Genomic DNA, 14,595 nt, shown 5'->3' with positions numbered 1-14,595 from the left:
AAGACCAAATGCAGCCACAAATAAAATAAATAAAATAAATAAATTTAAAAAAAAACGATGGTGGAGGAGTGGAGAGAGAAAACACCTCCTTTTGCACAGGGATGACCCTGAGCAGAGGCAGCCGGGGGTAGGTGGCTCTGCTGGTAAGGGTCCCACTCTCCCGCTTTCCAGAGTATTTCTTCTAGTGTTGTTTCATCATTGTCTGAAGAGCTGTCTCCAAATGGGATGTGAACCCACTGGGATCATCTTGTGGAAGAATGTATTACAGCCTTTGTTTACTTTTTTATGTAAAAAAAAAAATGAAAGAAATTAAGCTTTACTAAGATTTAATACTCAGACTGACCCCGGGGCCCTGGCCCAGTGGGTGTGTCTGGTGGTCTCATGCAGGAACTCTCCTGAGAACGGAGTGGTTGGTCAGTCTGTGACATGAGCCAGCCACAGGGCATTGTGTTCCGGATCCCCAGGACAACCCCCCGTCCAGCGATTCTCTAGGAGGACTCAGTATAGAATTGTACTCACAGCAATGATTAATTACAGAGGAAGAACGTAAAGCAAAATCAGCAAAGTGAAAAGGCACATGGGGTGAGGTCACAGGGAATCAGGTGCCAGATTCCCAGAGCCTCTCCCAGTGGAGTCACACAGGGTGCACTTAATACCCCAGCAACGACTTGCGACAACACACGAAATGTCTACCAGGGAAGCTCACTGGACACTCAGCCCCCAGGATTTTTATTGGGGTCCGGTCACCTGGGTACCCTCTACTGAGCACATACCAAAATTCCAGGCTCTCAGAAGGAAAGCAGGTGTGCGGCATAAATCACGCTGTTTGCACAAACCCTTCAGGCACAGAGTCACTCTTATCATTGAGGGAATGGTGGGAACCCTCCCCAAATCCAAGTTCTCAGACACCAGCCTAAGCGAACCTTGCCAGCAGGTCTTGGGCCTGCTAGGTTACCTCTTTTCTGGCCAGGCATCCTCACCCATTCTGTGCTTTCAGTTTATGGCAACATATTGCCGTTTCCAGTTGCCAGGTTAAATTTACATCATCGAGTTTTCACTAACTTAACTCACTTGTATTATTGGGTCTTAATGAATTTGACCCTACAAAATAGACAAGTGGCCCGAAAATGATTATGCCAAAGAAAATATAAGTCAAAGCAAATATAATAATGCCAAGCATATTGGAGTAATACTTTAACCCAAAATAAGAGATCTTTGTCTGCCACATTATGAGGTAAAAATAACCATATTATTTCATCTCTTACCATCCTTTTAAAAATTTCCTTGTTCTGTATACGTTCGTGTTTAAAGTTGTTTTTCTGATAGGGGGACGTGATCAAAAGGGCTTGGAGACCATTGGTCTTCACAGTCATGTCAACCATTAGCTCTAAAAGTGTGTTGAAATCAGCCAGTTCTCAGGCTGGTCAGCTACTCCCCCAGTGTGCTGTCCCTTTGACAGCTGCCTCCCGGGCGGGGATGGACCTGATTGGGGTAAGGAGACTCTCTGAGGAGCAGGCGGCATGATGTGGGGGAGAGAGGGCTGGACTGGGTCAAGGCCTTGACCTTCGGGCTCAGCTCTGGAGCTGGGTGGTGTGGTTGGGAGAAATACCTTAATGCCCCGAGTCTCAGTTTCTTCATCTACAAAGGGGTTTTCTCAACTCAGTTGATGACTCCAAAAAATCACTCTGGTTTTGGTTGTTGTTGTTGTTTTATTTGTTTGTTTTTATCATTGTATACTTAGTTTCTGGCCCAGTAATCCTTATTGAATGAACAGGTGAACAAATGAATGAATGAATGAAATGATCTGTAAGGTTCTGTGCAACTCTGATAGGCTAGGAATGTGTGATCTGGTCATTGAATAAGCTCAGGTCTAAATTCCAAATAATTGGCTCCTTCCCTGTCTCTATTCTGTTACTTTTCTTCCATCCTTGTTTTATAATACGGGTAATGACGTGGCCATCCTACACCTTCTCTAAAGTACTGTGATTCGTTCTTGCCTGTCTGAAATTTTTGAAATTAAAAAAAAAAAAAGAAGGTTAAGTCCTCACCCTTACCATTGTCAGCATTCACACCTCACCCATCTGTGTTTCTGAACAATTGAGGTAATGCTGTTGTCCTACCTTAGGGGGTTGGTCTTGCCATCTACCCAACCAGTTCCTATTTTTACAGATAAAATGGAAAGGGGAAATGCCCTGTCTCTGAAAAGCTAGAGAACCAAGTTGCTAGAAAGGCAGTGTGAAGGGACTCCCTGAAGGGAGCATGTCTGGGAACCTCCTACATGACTGCCTGCAGCCCTGGGCTGGATGGGAGCACTGAGGTGGGCAAACCTGCTGGGCTCTGGACACAGAGGGCCCGGCCTGTCCACTCCAGCCCAACTGTCTCTCTCTCTCCTAACACGCCCACCTTCCTGCTATGTTCAGCTGAGGCAGGTGGGGACCTTTCAGGGGGAACTTAGCTCAACAGAGCTGAGAAAGAGCCGGGGAAAGACCGTAGTCTAGAACCAGAGCTCAAGGAGCACGCAGCCTTTTTGTCCCAGTGAGTGGGAGGCCCCAGAACCCAGTGGCATACAGCCCAGTCCTGGGCCATGATGTGGGGACCAACCTGGAGCTAGGGGAGTCTCCTGGTTCTTGGAGGGTATCCAGACCAGCCGGTGAGGGTGGACTCGGGAGAGGCTGGGGTCTGGCCACAATGGCAGTGCAGGTGGGGAGTGGGCATCCAGGAGGCCCCCAAGACCTAACAGGTGGTGACCCAGCCTGCAAGGATCAGGCTGTTGGCTCCTATCAGGGCTGACAGTTTGTGGCAGCCACCAGCCCAGGGCTGGGGATCAGGGCACACTTTGGTGCTGTGGAACAGCTGAGAGCCAGATAAGGCCTTAGTCCTGAGCAGGGACCCAGGCAGCATCGCTCCTCTCTTTCCCCAAAAGTGTGAGGAGACGGGCCCCTGGTGGGAGTGGAAAGGTCACAGCCCCTCTCCTCTGGCCTTCCCCCTCAACTGAGCAGCCCCTGACGATGGCCAGGAGCTGGGCTGGTGCAGCTGCCAGTCAGGCATCCCCGGGGCCAGTTCTGGCTGAGTTCTGCCCTGCTTTACCAGAGTGGCTGGGTCACTAGCGCTGGAGAAGGGCCATGCAGGCCTGTTGTCCTGCCCAGTCTCAGCCCCTGCAGCTCAGTGCTCTCCCCTCCCCGCTGCCCACAACCCAGGACCTGGGAGTCCTGTGGAAGAGGTTCCTGGGACTGCCTCGTCTCCTAGAGACTTGGGTGAGGAGGCAGAGAAATCAGCAATTGGGAGCACCTCTGCAGGCCTGTCTCCCCACATAGAAGGCTGTCAGAGAAGGAAAGGAGGGAGGGAAGATCAGAGGGCTGGTCTGAAACCCCTTAGTGGCGCCTCAGTGGTCCTGGGGGCCTGTGTGCCTCTGTCTATGACTGGCTCCCTCTGGGCTGTGGGCCCATGAAAGGCAGGATTTGAATCTCATATGCCTCTGCGCCCAGGGCCCTGGCCCTGGTCTGGCGAGTGGCCAATAGAACTAAGCCTCTATCAGATTGAAATGTGATTGAAGGACTATTGATGCTAGTAAAACTGTACAGTATGTAAAGTAGAGCATCTGTCCCCATCTAGAGTCCCCCTGTTGGGACACTCTCCTAACTGATGAAGTCCGTCCCCCGGGAGATGTTAATGCCTCTGTTTTCTCATGGCCTCTAGGTCAGGACCTGGATTCTCACCGTGGGCTACACGACCGCCTTTGGGGCAATGTTCGCAAAGACATGGAGGGTCCACGCCATCTTCAAAAATGTGAAAATGAAGAAGAAGGTAATGCCTCCTTCTGTTGCAGGGTGTTTGCAATGTTCATTTAGTATTTATTTTTAAAAGATTTATTAGGCACCTACTGTATGCCAGGCACTGGGCTATTTGCTGGGGATTCAAGCTAAACACAACCCTCCGCCCCTCCCCACCCCAGCCCCCAACACCTTCAGCCTCCTGGGGACATCAGACAGCTAACAAAGCGTTTACAATGCAAGGTGATAAGGGCTGGTTGGGTGCATATGGGGGATACTGGGGTATAGCACCCAGGGAGGGCTTGGTGTAGGAAGTGACACCTATGCTAAAACCTGGAGGGTGAGTGGGAAGCAGAGGCTGGGGAGTTTTCCCTCTCCCAGAGGGAACTGTGTGCACGGAGGCCTGGGGAGGGGAGCGGTGTGTTCACGTTGCCGAGGGGTTCATGGGAAAAGGGTACAAGAGGAAGCCACAGGGGAAGGCAGGAGCCACGGTAAGGAACCTGAACTTTAACTTGTGGGCAGTGGGGAGCCCTTGAAAGAGGAGAGTGAAACAGGGCAGGGGCCTGATTTAATGCTTCCATTTTCAAAGAGGCCCTTAGAGGACAGGAGCCCTTCCTTCGTGTGGGAGGAAAGCAGTTGCCACCTCTGTGCTTGGCTGTAACCATCATGTTGATTAAGCTTGACTCTTAGGATGTAGACATAGAGAAGCTTTCCCCTCACTGTCCTTTCTAACTCTTCCGATGGCTGGCACTCTTCTTCCCTTGCTCCTAAGATAAAAATTCGGGCAAGTCTCTTGACTTTGAAGGTCCTCTGGTCAACAGCTAATATGTGGAGTCCATCATAATATTCAAAACCTCAAACTGCCTTCAAAGGCATCGCCTCTTCGTTCCCCAGCTTGGCCTGAAGCAGCCAGTCACCTGCCCTGGGAGAAGGGGTGCGATGGGCTGCTTCTGTCTTTTGCCAGACTGAGTGTTTTCCCCATCCCATTCCCAAGGTTTCTGAACCCTCCTGAGTTGGGGCTTCGAGTGGTGGAAGGGGCAGGAAGGACCTCACTTGCCAGGAGCTGCATCCATCTTGCTGGGCCTGGCATTGGTTAAGCACACCCTTTAGGCTCTCATGGAGTCCTTTTGTGGAATTTTCAAAGCCCCCATTACTGGGATTTACTCTCCTGCAGTGGCCCCGACATGGGTGAAATACTCCCCCCTTTGGCCATTTGTGGCTCCTTCCACAGACATGTGGCAGTCCCCCACTCCTGGGCCCGCCCCTCCAGCTTGCCTTGGGCAGGCCACACAGCTCTACCTGGCCCAGGGCCCACACCTGGTGCTCAGAAAGCACTCACACATCCTTCGCTCCTACAAACTCAAGGATTGTGGCTGATCCCACTGTAGCCACTTTCCCTCTTCCGCTCCATCCATGGAGCAACTGGCCCGTTATCCTCCTGTGGGTTTCTCAGGCAGGAGTGAGGCATCAGCTCACCAGGTCCCCCAGGCTGCAGGGAGCCCTTAGCAATCAAGCCATCTGAGTGCTCTCCTTAAGCCTCCCTCTTGATTTGAGGTCAAGGAGGAAGCATACACCCCGTCCTCTCACCTGGGGATGAGGTGAGATAGCATCATGACACGTCTTTCCAAAAATCCTCTTCTTGATTCAACTCTACCCACCCCCACACACACACTTTTTAAATCCCTGATGGGTGTATAACCCATTTACAGACATCTCCTGAAAATCCTGCACTGTGACCTCATCCCACTCTGGAATGTGGTGCCTGTTGTTCCAGTTCTTCATCCCAAACTTGCATTTGCCATCCGATTACCTGGGTCATAAGCCATCACGCCTGTGGCAGACAGCAGGTGAGCCCGAGGTGGTAGGGCCAGCAGACACAGCAGGAGAGCAGGCTTCTACTCCCTGCTTCACTGCTGACCCGCCATGGGTCCTTCAGCAAACCTCTTCATCTTTCAGGGCCTCTGTTTCCTTATCTGTAAAATGGTGAAGTATTGAAATGGCATTGTCTCCTGAGCTGTGATTCTGCCTGGTGCCCAGTGGCACCTCTCACTCATCAGCCTCACTGCCTGCCCCTTCACTGCCAGGGAGCTGCTCTCCAGATGGGGGGGTGTGTACCCTCCCTTCTCCACCCTCTGCCCCACACCGGACCACCTTAGGACAATTATGGGCTGCACTTAGAGGGAGGAAAGAGCTCGGCTCTGCCACCCATTGCCTGTGCTCACCTGGAAAGCCCTCCTCTCACTGGGGCTCAGGAGCATTTGTGACAACTCCCTCCTGTCTGTAATATGAGGAGCCTGGCCACCTGGTCCTTCTCAGACCTGGCTGCACATTACAATCAAATGGGAGCTTTTGAAAACTACAAGAAGTAACCCAGCCCAGCCCACACCTCCGGGCTGGAGCTGAGCATTGGGAGTTACTAGACCTCCCCAGGTGATCCTAATATACAGCCAGAGTGGGAGACCTCTGGCCTAGATCAGGGCTACTCAGAGTGCAAGCCAACCAGCAGCATTGTTGGCATCACCTGGGAGCTTGTTAGAAATTCACTTTCTCAGCTCGCCCAGCCCTAAGAATCAGGTTCCTGGAGCCCAGGAACGTGCGTTTCCACCAGCCCTCCTGGCAAAGCGGATACAAGCCAAAGTTTGACAGCCACCAGGTAACTTCTTGGGCCCCTCCTGCTCTGTGACTCTGCCATTTATGACAAGTCCATCCTGGTTTTGAAGAATCGCAGTGTTCGTTTCTTTGTGTCAATATGTAATTCATGCACATTATTATTGGCAATGGAGAACTGGCCTTTATTTTCTGTTACTCATGTGATCACTAAGCAAGAACACTCAGATTGTCTGGCAACAATTGACAAAACATGCCAGGGAAGACTTCAGGAGTTCAGTCGTCTGAAAGCGCCGTGGGAGTTGGGGCTGTGATGTGGCCACAGCCTGCTGGGCTGCCTGGGACAAGGGGACTCTCCCCACCCCAGGGGTCTGGGCAAAGTGAGAGCCCAGGCAGGTGGTGGGCCCAGGCGTCCAGGAAGGGGCCTGTCTGAAAAACTGCCAAAGGCTTTGAGTACAAGATTTGGTCACCAGTTTAGCCTGTTGTGAAAATGATTTAGGCCACATGAATACACCTTTCCAGTGTGAGACAGTTTTTGCTCTAGGCTTTCCAGTTATTCCAGGAAAAGCCTTGTGGCGCTACAGCTGAGTATCATTTATCAGCCAAATTAGAGGAAGTTAAGGGTATAGAAGAGAAATTTATACCTTTCACAGATCAAAAACTCAAGTTGGGAACGAGATTGTTTTTAAAGGGTTGTGGCAGTCGCAGGTCAAAAGTGGGATTGAATTCTCCATGACTCCAACATTTTACATAGCCAAGGTTGGTTTTTATTGTCATTGTTTTGTTTTATTGGGTTTTTTTAAGTTTAAACTTTTTTTAAAGTGAGGCTCTTATTTTTCTTTTAATGTTTTTTCTTATGCACTTTAAAAAATTTAATTTATTTATTTATTTTTGGCTGCATTGGGTCTTTGTGCACCGGTTTTCTCTAGTTGCGGTGAATGGGGGCTACTCTTGCAGTGCACGGGCTTCTCATTGCAGTGGCTTCTCTTGTTGTGGAGCATGGACTCTAGACGCACCGACTTCAGTAGTTGTGGCACGTGGGCTCAGTAGTTGTGCCTCACAGGCTCAGTAGTTGTGGCCCATGGGCTTAGTTGCTCCGCAGCATGTGGGATCTTCCCAGACCAGGTCTCGAACCAGTGTCCCCTGCACTGGCAGGCGGATTCTTAGCCACTGAGCCACCGGGGAAGCCCTTAATTTTTTTTTTTTACTGACACATATACAAGATTTACCTAAATCTGAAAATGCAATCTCACACTTCTTTTTCAGTCTTTTTACCCTTTTCTTCCTTCCCTGTCTCCCACCTCATCCTCCCTCCACCCACCATGTCACACCCTCCCCAAACACACATACACAAACTTCACCCCATATGGCTACATTTTGAAAGACATTAAAGAAAAAGAAGCCTGTTAAAGGAGGTATTGACATGTGGTGACTTAATGCTTCTAAATTCAGTATTTTTATAGTATCAATCGTAAAATCTTGAATTGAAAAGCCTCACTACCACAGTCTTCTTTTTGTTTAATTTATTTATTTTTGACTGCATTGGGTCTTCGTTGCTGTGCGCGGTGCACGGGCTTCTCATTGCGGTGGCTTCTCTTGTTTCAGAGCACGGGCTCTAGGCACACAGGCTTCAGTAATTGTGGTTCTAGAGCGCAGGCTCAGCAGTTGTGGCTCATGGGCTTAGTTGCTCTGAGGCATGTGGGATCTTCCCAGATCAGGGCTTGAACCCGTGTCCCCTGCATTGGCAGGCGGATTCCTAACCACTGTGCCACCAGGGAAGCCCACTACCACAGTCTTTATTCTGCCTCTTACTCTTACTAGGACCAAATTGGAACGTTGAGACTAGAGCGGGAACTCAGAGATGAGATCTGTTGTGGGGGCAGATGTTTTCTGAGGACAAAGAAACTTCACTACATATATGACTTGATACGGGTTTTCTGAGGACAAAGAAACTTCACTACATATATGACTTGATATGGTTGCAAATAATATCATAGGGCCATCCTCTCAGACCTTCATCCAGGCTCAGCTTCAGGAAAATGCCAAGAGAGTGTCTGTCATCTGAGTGACGGCAGGAAGGCAGGGCCTCTGGTTGTACAACTCCAGGGGGCACCATTCACACTGTATTCCCTCTGGAATGGCGTCCCTGGAAGTAGGCAATAAGCTGGTCCCAGTAGAAGGCCAGTCTGAATCAGTCAAAATATCTGAAGTTTTTTGGAAAAATAAAGAAATGCCGTTTTCCCAAAAGAAGAAGTTAGCCAACTTTTCCTGTAAAGAGTCAGACAGTAACTATGTTAGGCTTCACAAGCCATACAGTCTCTGTCACAGCCACTCAACACTGCTATTGTAGAATGAAAGTAGCCAAAGGCAAACACATAAACAAATGGATATGACTGTGTTCCAATAAAACTTTATTTACAAAGACAAACAGTGACCCCCAAATTCGTAGTTTGCTGATCTCTGCTCTAAACAACCATGGGAAGTGATGTTTACTAGTAATAGCTAACATCTGTTGAACAGTAATTGTAAGCCAGGCTCTGGTAATCTAGTGGTTTGTGTGGTCATCGTCCCCCATTGTGTAGATGAGAAAACTGGCTCAGATGGGTTAGGAAACTTACCAAGGTCTCCCAGCTAGTTAGTAAGATTCAAACTCAGATCTGATGCCAGAACTGGGTGCTTAATCGTTCCTGGGTGCCTTCACTCTCATCTCTCACTCAGTGAGAATGGAGCACGAGTAACCTCCTAGCCTCAGAGAGAGAACTCAGTTTCATGGCATCAGTGTGCACTGACATAACCAAGGAAAGTTTGTGCAGCTTTTGAAGAGAAAGCTGAAAAATAAGAAAGGAAGTCAGGGAAGCTGAGGTGAGACTAGAGACATGGGCTTGCCTAATTCTAGTATTCTATGGTGCTCAGACTTTGTAGGGTTAGGTCAGTGCTATTTTTTAAATTTAAACTTTTAGATCCTTTTTAAAAGATTATTTTTGTCACCTCTCTTTAGCATTGTATTGTGTATACGTATGGGCTATTTGTATAATTATTCATTATTAGTCTCCCCCTATCATGCATGCTCTATGAATGTAGGATATTCATGTTTTGCTCACTGCTGCAGCCCTAGTGCCTAGAAAAGAACCTGATTCAGAGTAGGCACTCAATAAATGTTCCTGTGATTAATAAATCAAACGTGATCCATAACTACTTACTAAATCCATTTAGTCACAAACAGTGGTCAAGTGCCAGGCTTTGGAAATGGTACCAAAAGGAAATTAGACATGTCCTCTCCTGTTACTCTCAGGATCTTCCCACCTGGGCCTGTCTGTGTGATGATTAGCCCTGAGTCTAGCAGAGCTGAGGTGCAGTATCACACTTTGCCCCTAGATGTCACTGTCCTCCACATAAACACAGAGCCATGCATTCTCAAAACCCAAGTAATGGTAGCTACACAGCCCATTTGTTGAGCACCTTCTCTGAGCCAGATGTTGTGCTAGGTGCTTTCCATACATCATCTCATTTCACTCTTATACCAACTCTGCAGCTTAGAGCTCACCGGTCTCACTTTTAGAGGAGGAAATTAGCCTAACAGAGTCATACAGCTTGATCAAGATAACATTTCACAGGAGCTAGGATTAGAATGAGGTCTTATAGATCCAAAATGGTGTTCTTTTTTTGCACCATACTTGGAGATATTACGTGAACCTCCCCACTCCTTGCCAGAAATGCAGAATGAGAGAGGAAGTGATTTGTTAGGGTCACGCCAGGTCACAAGGGATGGTCCGCATAATCCCAGGTCCTGTCTCTCCACTGCCACTCTGCTACCTCACACTTCATACATGAGCCTTAAAATTGGGAGGACTTGACTTTCATATTTACCAGAGAGAAATTCTGATGCTCATCTTCTGTGCTGCATGCGTGCCTTCCCTATTCAGGCAGCAGCAGGAGAGGTGCAGCGTCCACTGAGAAGGGAGGTCTCTCCCCTGTAGGGGCTCACTGAGGGTGGCCCCAACCCATGTTTCTCAGCCCTACCCTTCAATGTACTACTTCTTGTCCAGTGTAGACTGTGCAGTCCCAACAGACCTGAGGTGTGGTGTGCTGGAGTGTGAGGTAGTCCGTACTCCTGTATGCATGAGCTCTCAGGAAGAGGCCAGGAGAAAGTGGTACTGCTGAGCAAGTTCAAGTTCACTGCCTCCTGGGAGTTAGACTCTGGGGACAGTAGTACCCCTTGTCTCGTGGGAAAGACTTGGCAGAGAGGGAGGGACCTGGAGGTGCTGGCACTTGCTGGTTGGGGAAGTTTGGGGAGGGGGAGAGGACTGAGAGGCTGAGGCCCGCAACTCTGCCTGCCCGGTGCTTGTGGCATCTGCATCCTCCTGTCCATCTGGTAGTCACTGCTCTGGATCAGGCCTCATCCTTCCTCATCAGGACAATGGCCCCAGCTCCTAACTGGCCTCCTACTGCAGGATCCCGCCTCAGGTTCACCCCTTAATGCTGCAGAGAGCTCCCCATCACGCTGATGCTTAAAGACGCTTAAACCTCCAGTGGCCCCCATGAGGCCCCATCACATGTCATGCAGGCTCTCTCTCTCCAGCCAGCCCTGTTTCCAGCCACCCCCAACCAACCCCATGCACACCCAGCCACACAGAGCCTCTCACAGAAAGAACAGGGTGTTTCAGACGAAAGAACCAGCACCTACAAATGCCTGGGAAAGGATAGGAACCTGCGGCAGGTGGTGCCTTATAGGAAGTAGAACCTGAGCCCTAGGCAGGAGACAGTGCCCTTGAACTTGCTCAACAGCACCACTTTCCCCTGGCCTTTTCCTGAGAGCTCATTCATTCATTCTCCACACGTTCCTCAAGAAAGTTTGAGAGCCAGCCCCTGCACAAGGCACCAGGGCACAGAGGGGAGACTGGATGGTCACCGCCTTGGTTCTGATAGGAACACAGTTGCAGCATGGACCCCATGCAGGGCACACCCGGATTCACAGAGGAGCAGCTGCTCAGGCTCAATCTTGAAATCAGGGTAGGAGGGCACCAGCAGAAAGGTGGGGGAAGGAACTTCCAGGGGTCAGGTGCAGTGTGTGCAAATGCCTGGGGCTCAAACAGCCCTGGGTGAGCATCAAGCAGGGAGGCCCCTCCCAGCCTGTCCTCTAAGTCCTCAGCTCCTCAGGCATTTCTTCCCTGTGGCCCAATTTCTCAAGGCTAACAGGGAGCTGCCTGGTTCCCCTGAGGGCAGGGGTTAAACCAGGTTTCTACAAGCTATCAGCGGTTCACTGAATGCTTCTGAAAAATCTCAGAGGGGGCTTTGCCAGTGCCCCACCCCCAGGTAAAGTGGTCTTGGTGGATTTGATCTCTTTGGCAGTAACTCAGCAGTACTTTCTTGTTCTTTTCACAGTTTGGCCACAGAGAAGTCTCTTGAGTTTCTATTTCTCCTTTAAGGATGGCTTTAATCATTAAAAGCCAGACCTGGCGATATTTCTTAAGCTTCTGCTTCAGTTTTGTTTATTTTTCTATAGTCTTTTCTAGAACTACTTCATCACATTAGCTTTTGTTTGGCATTGGGGTGGGGGGTGAGGACACATAAACGTGCAATGAGTGAAATACAGGTTAGCTTTGCCCCAGACAGCATTTGTCCCCAGGCCAATCCCCATCAAACGGACATAAAGTGGGGTGGGACCTTCACAGTGTAATAAAGATACCCCAAGCTGCAAAGTGGGATGGGAATTATATTTCTTCTTTATATATTCCTTCATCTCAATTCAACCAGGCAAACTTCTAAGTATCGACTGCATGCCAGGCCCTGCTAGGTGCTGAGGGCAAACAAATAAATAAAACAGGCTTCCCTTTTGTCAGGGGTTCCCCAGTTTACTGAGGAGGGCAGATGTGTATACAACTTAATATAGCATTTGGTCACTGTAGAGCCTGGTAGGTGCTGTAAATGTTTGAGGGTGTGCACTCTGGAGAGAGGAGGAGCTTGGTTCGAATCTAGGCTTCACCTCTTAGTATCTATATTCCACTGAGCAAGTTACTTGGCCCCCAGCACTAGCCTCAGCTTTTTCATCTGAAAATTGGGAATAATAATGGTATTTGCCTTTGTATGAGATGCTGTATGTAAAACAATCAACCTAGAGGTAGGCACAGTGTAAGTGTTCACTAAATGTTAGCATTTGTATTTATTCTCCTTCTTGTAGTTATGACTGTTACTATTCATAAGTATAAGTATTGAACTTATTAAGTATGATTAAGTCTGGGAACAGAGTGCTATGGGAGTAGTTAGTTCTGCTGTGGGAGTTAGGGAGGCTTCATGGAGGAGGCGAAATGAATCTGGGTCTCTAAGGATTATTTGCCACATAGAAAGAAGAGTGTTCCAGACAAAAGAGCCAGCACCCACAAAGGCCTGGGGTGAAAATCACAGCAGGGCCAGAACCTGGGAGTCCTCAAATTTAACTAAGTATATGTGTGTGTTTGGGGCATGGACAAGCCAAGCTCATGAAAGGTCTTGAATGCCAAGCAAAGGAGCTTGGCTGGATTTATCCTGTGGGCGATGGGGAGTCTGAGGAAATTTTCAACCTGGGGGTGACGCCATTCAGTCACCCACCTGACCTGGCGCCTCGGCTGCTGTTTGGGAGGCCCTCTCACGTCCCTTCTGCCCCTGCCTTCTCTGCAGATCATCAAGGACCAGAAACTGCTCGTGATCGTTGGCGGCATGCTGCTGATTGACCTGTGCATCCTGATTTGCTGGCAGGCTGTGGACCCCCTGAGAAGGACGGTGGAGAGGTACAGCATGGAGGTAAGCACCTGGCACCAGCAGGACGGAGGCCTATGCTGCTCCCAGCCCCCCCCCGCCCGGGGACGGCAAGGCAGCACATCTCCTTTACTGCCCCAGGTACGCTTCTTGAGAAGAAATCGAGGTGGTTATGGGGAAATCATCATAGGTCCACGTGGGTCCACATTCCCTATCAGGAACATCTCATTATTTCCGTTTCCTTCCATTTGAGACATATATTATTTCAGGAGGGCCAAATATAAGGTCTTCACTCCTGGAAAAAAATGGTGAAAGAATTTGTCTAGGTGTATTAATATATGCAGAATTGAGGGGAAATGTTGGGTCGTTTAAACCAGTATATTCTCTACACATTGTAGAAGCCCCCATTTATATGATCCATCAGCCTAGAAATTACATTGCATTTTTAATCTCTCCTTTAAAGTGAGTTCCCTAAGGAGTGCTAGTAGGGAATAAACACTCTGATAGCTCCTCCAGTTACTAGAGGATCTTCAAAGTGATGTGTTGCCAAAAAGAAGAACCTTACATAAAAGTACCGTTAAATATATATTTTAGTAGTCTTGCGTTGGGCCTTGCTCTTAACTCACACTGGTCTTCCTAGGATGCTCCAGTTAGAGACGTTCAAGATTAGAGAAGTTGTAGTTTTGTCGACTTTCTCCTAGAAGTGTTAAATATGCCTTTGTCGGAAAGAGCCAGCTGAACGGCAGTGGCTGTACAGTACGATTTCCCTACAGTGTAGCAGATTCTATTGAGAAAACAGGAGTTTCCTCCAGTTCTCTCACTGCACTATTAGGGAAATCTTTTTGTGGGATTTAGTGTGAATTTTATCAATAAAACTAAACTGGAAACAGTCATTTTATGCATGGAAGACAGAGGTTTTTATCCTTCTGGACAAGAAGGGTTTTCTAGCAAATAAGATGCCGGGCCTCGTTTGTCTGGAGACAGGCAGAGGGTTCGCTCAGCCCGGTAAGAAGTTATGCAGTTGGAGCAGTGGCAGAGAACGCTGTTTCCTGACAGCGCAGATTTAGGGGAAGGATTTAAGGCTGTGCGCCTCCATCTCACTGCCTTACGTGTCCATCCGGGGAGGAAGCGGGACTCCAGACAGGCACAATCAGACCTGGCAGAGGACAGACCTGCGCTGGCTGTGCCCATGGGCCAAGGGGGCAGGAGCTCAGCTGAAGTCACTCGCACAGACGGGCTGTGGCTAGAGGGGAGGTGACATCTGGTCATCACTCATCTGCACAGTTGGCGAAGGACCAGACCTGCCCCCAACTCCATCCCAGGGGAATTCACCACCCACCACCAGGATTTGGAAATCCAGACAGGCTGTCAACAGGAGGAAGGGCTGTTACTGGCTAACCGGGCCCCCTGGCTAGGGAGAGCCTGGGGTGATGATAATCACAAGCAATAATGCTAATAACAGTAATAACAGTGGTGATGCTGGTAG

The 14,595-nt window shown here is 49.1% G+C and overlaps 1 protein-coding gene across 2 annotated transcripts in view; it reads left to right on the top strand.

Moving 5' to 3' along the window:
• GABBR2 (gamma-aminobutyric acid type B receptor subunit 2) overlaps positions 1-14,595 on the top strand; it is a 369,318-nt gene that overhangs the window by 299,697 nt on the left and 55,026 nt on the right. For both annotated transcript variants that reach the window (XM_004271474.3, XM_049711134.1), the window contains exons 12-13: positions 3,697-3,804; positions 13,032-13,154. In XM_004271474.3, the coding sequence (XP_004271522.1) occupies positions 3,697-3,804; positions 13,032-13,154 (231 nt within the window). The remainder of the gene's footprint in view (positions 1-3,696; positions 3,805-13,031; positions 13,155-14,595) is intronic.

The sequence above is a fragment of the Orcinus orca genome, chromosome 6 (genome assembly GCF_937001465.1).
Source record: "Orcinus orca chromosome 6, mOrcOrc1.1, whole genome shotgun sequence".
In the NCBI taxonomy this organism is placed as follows: Eukaryota; Metazoa; Chordata; class Mammalia; order Artiodactyla; family Delphinidae; genus Orcinus; species Orcinus orca.
This window is presented reverse-complemented; position numbering and strand designations above follow the sequence as displayed.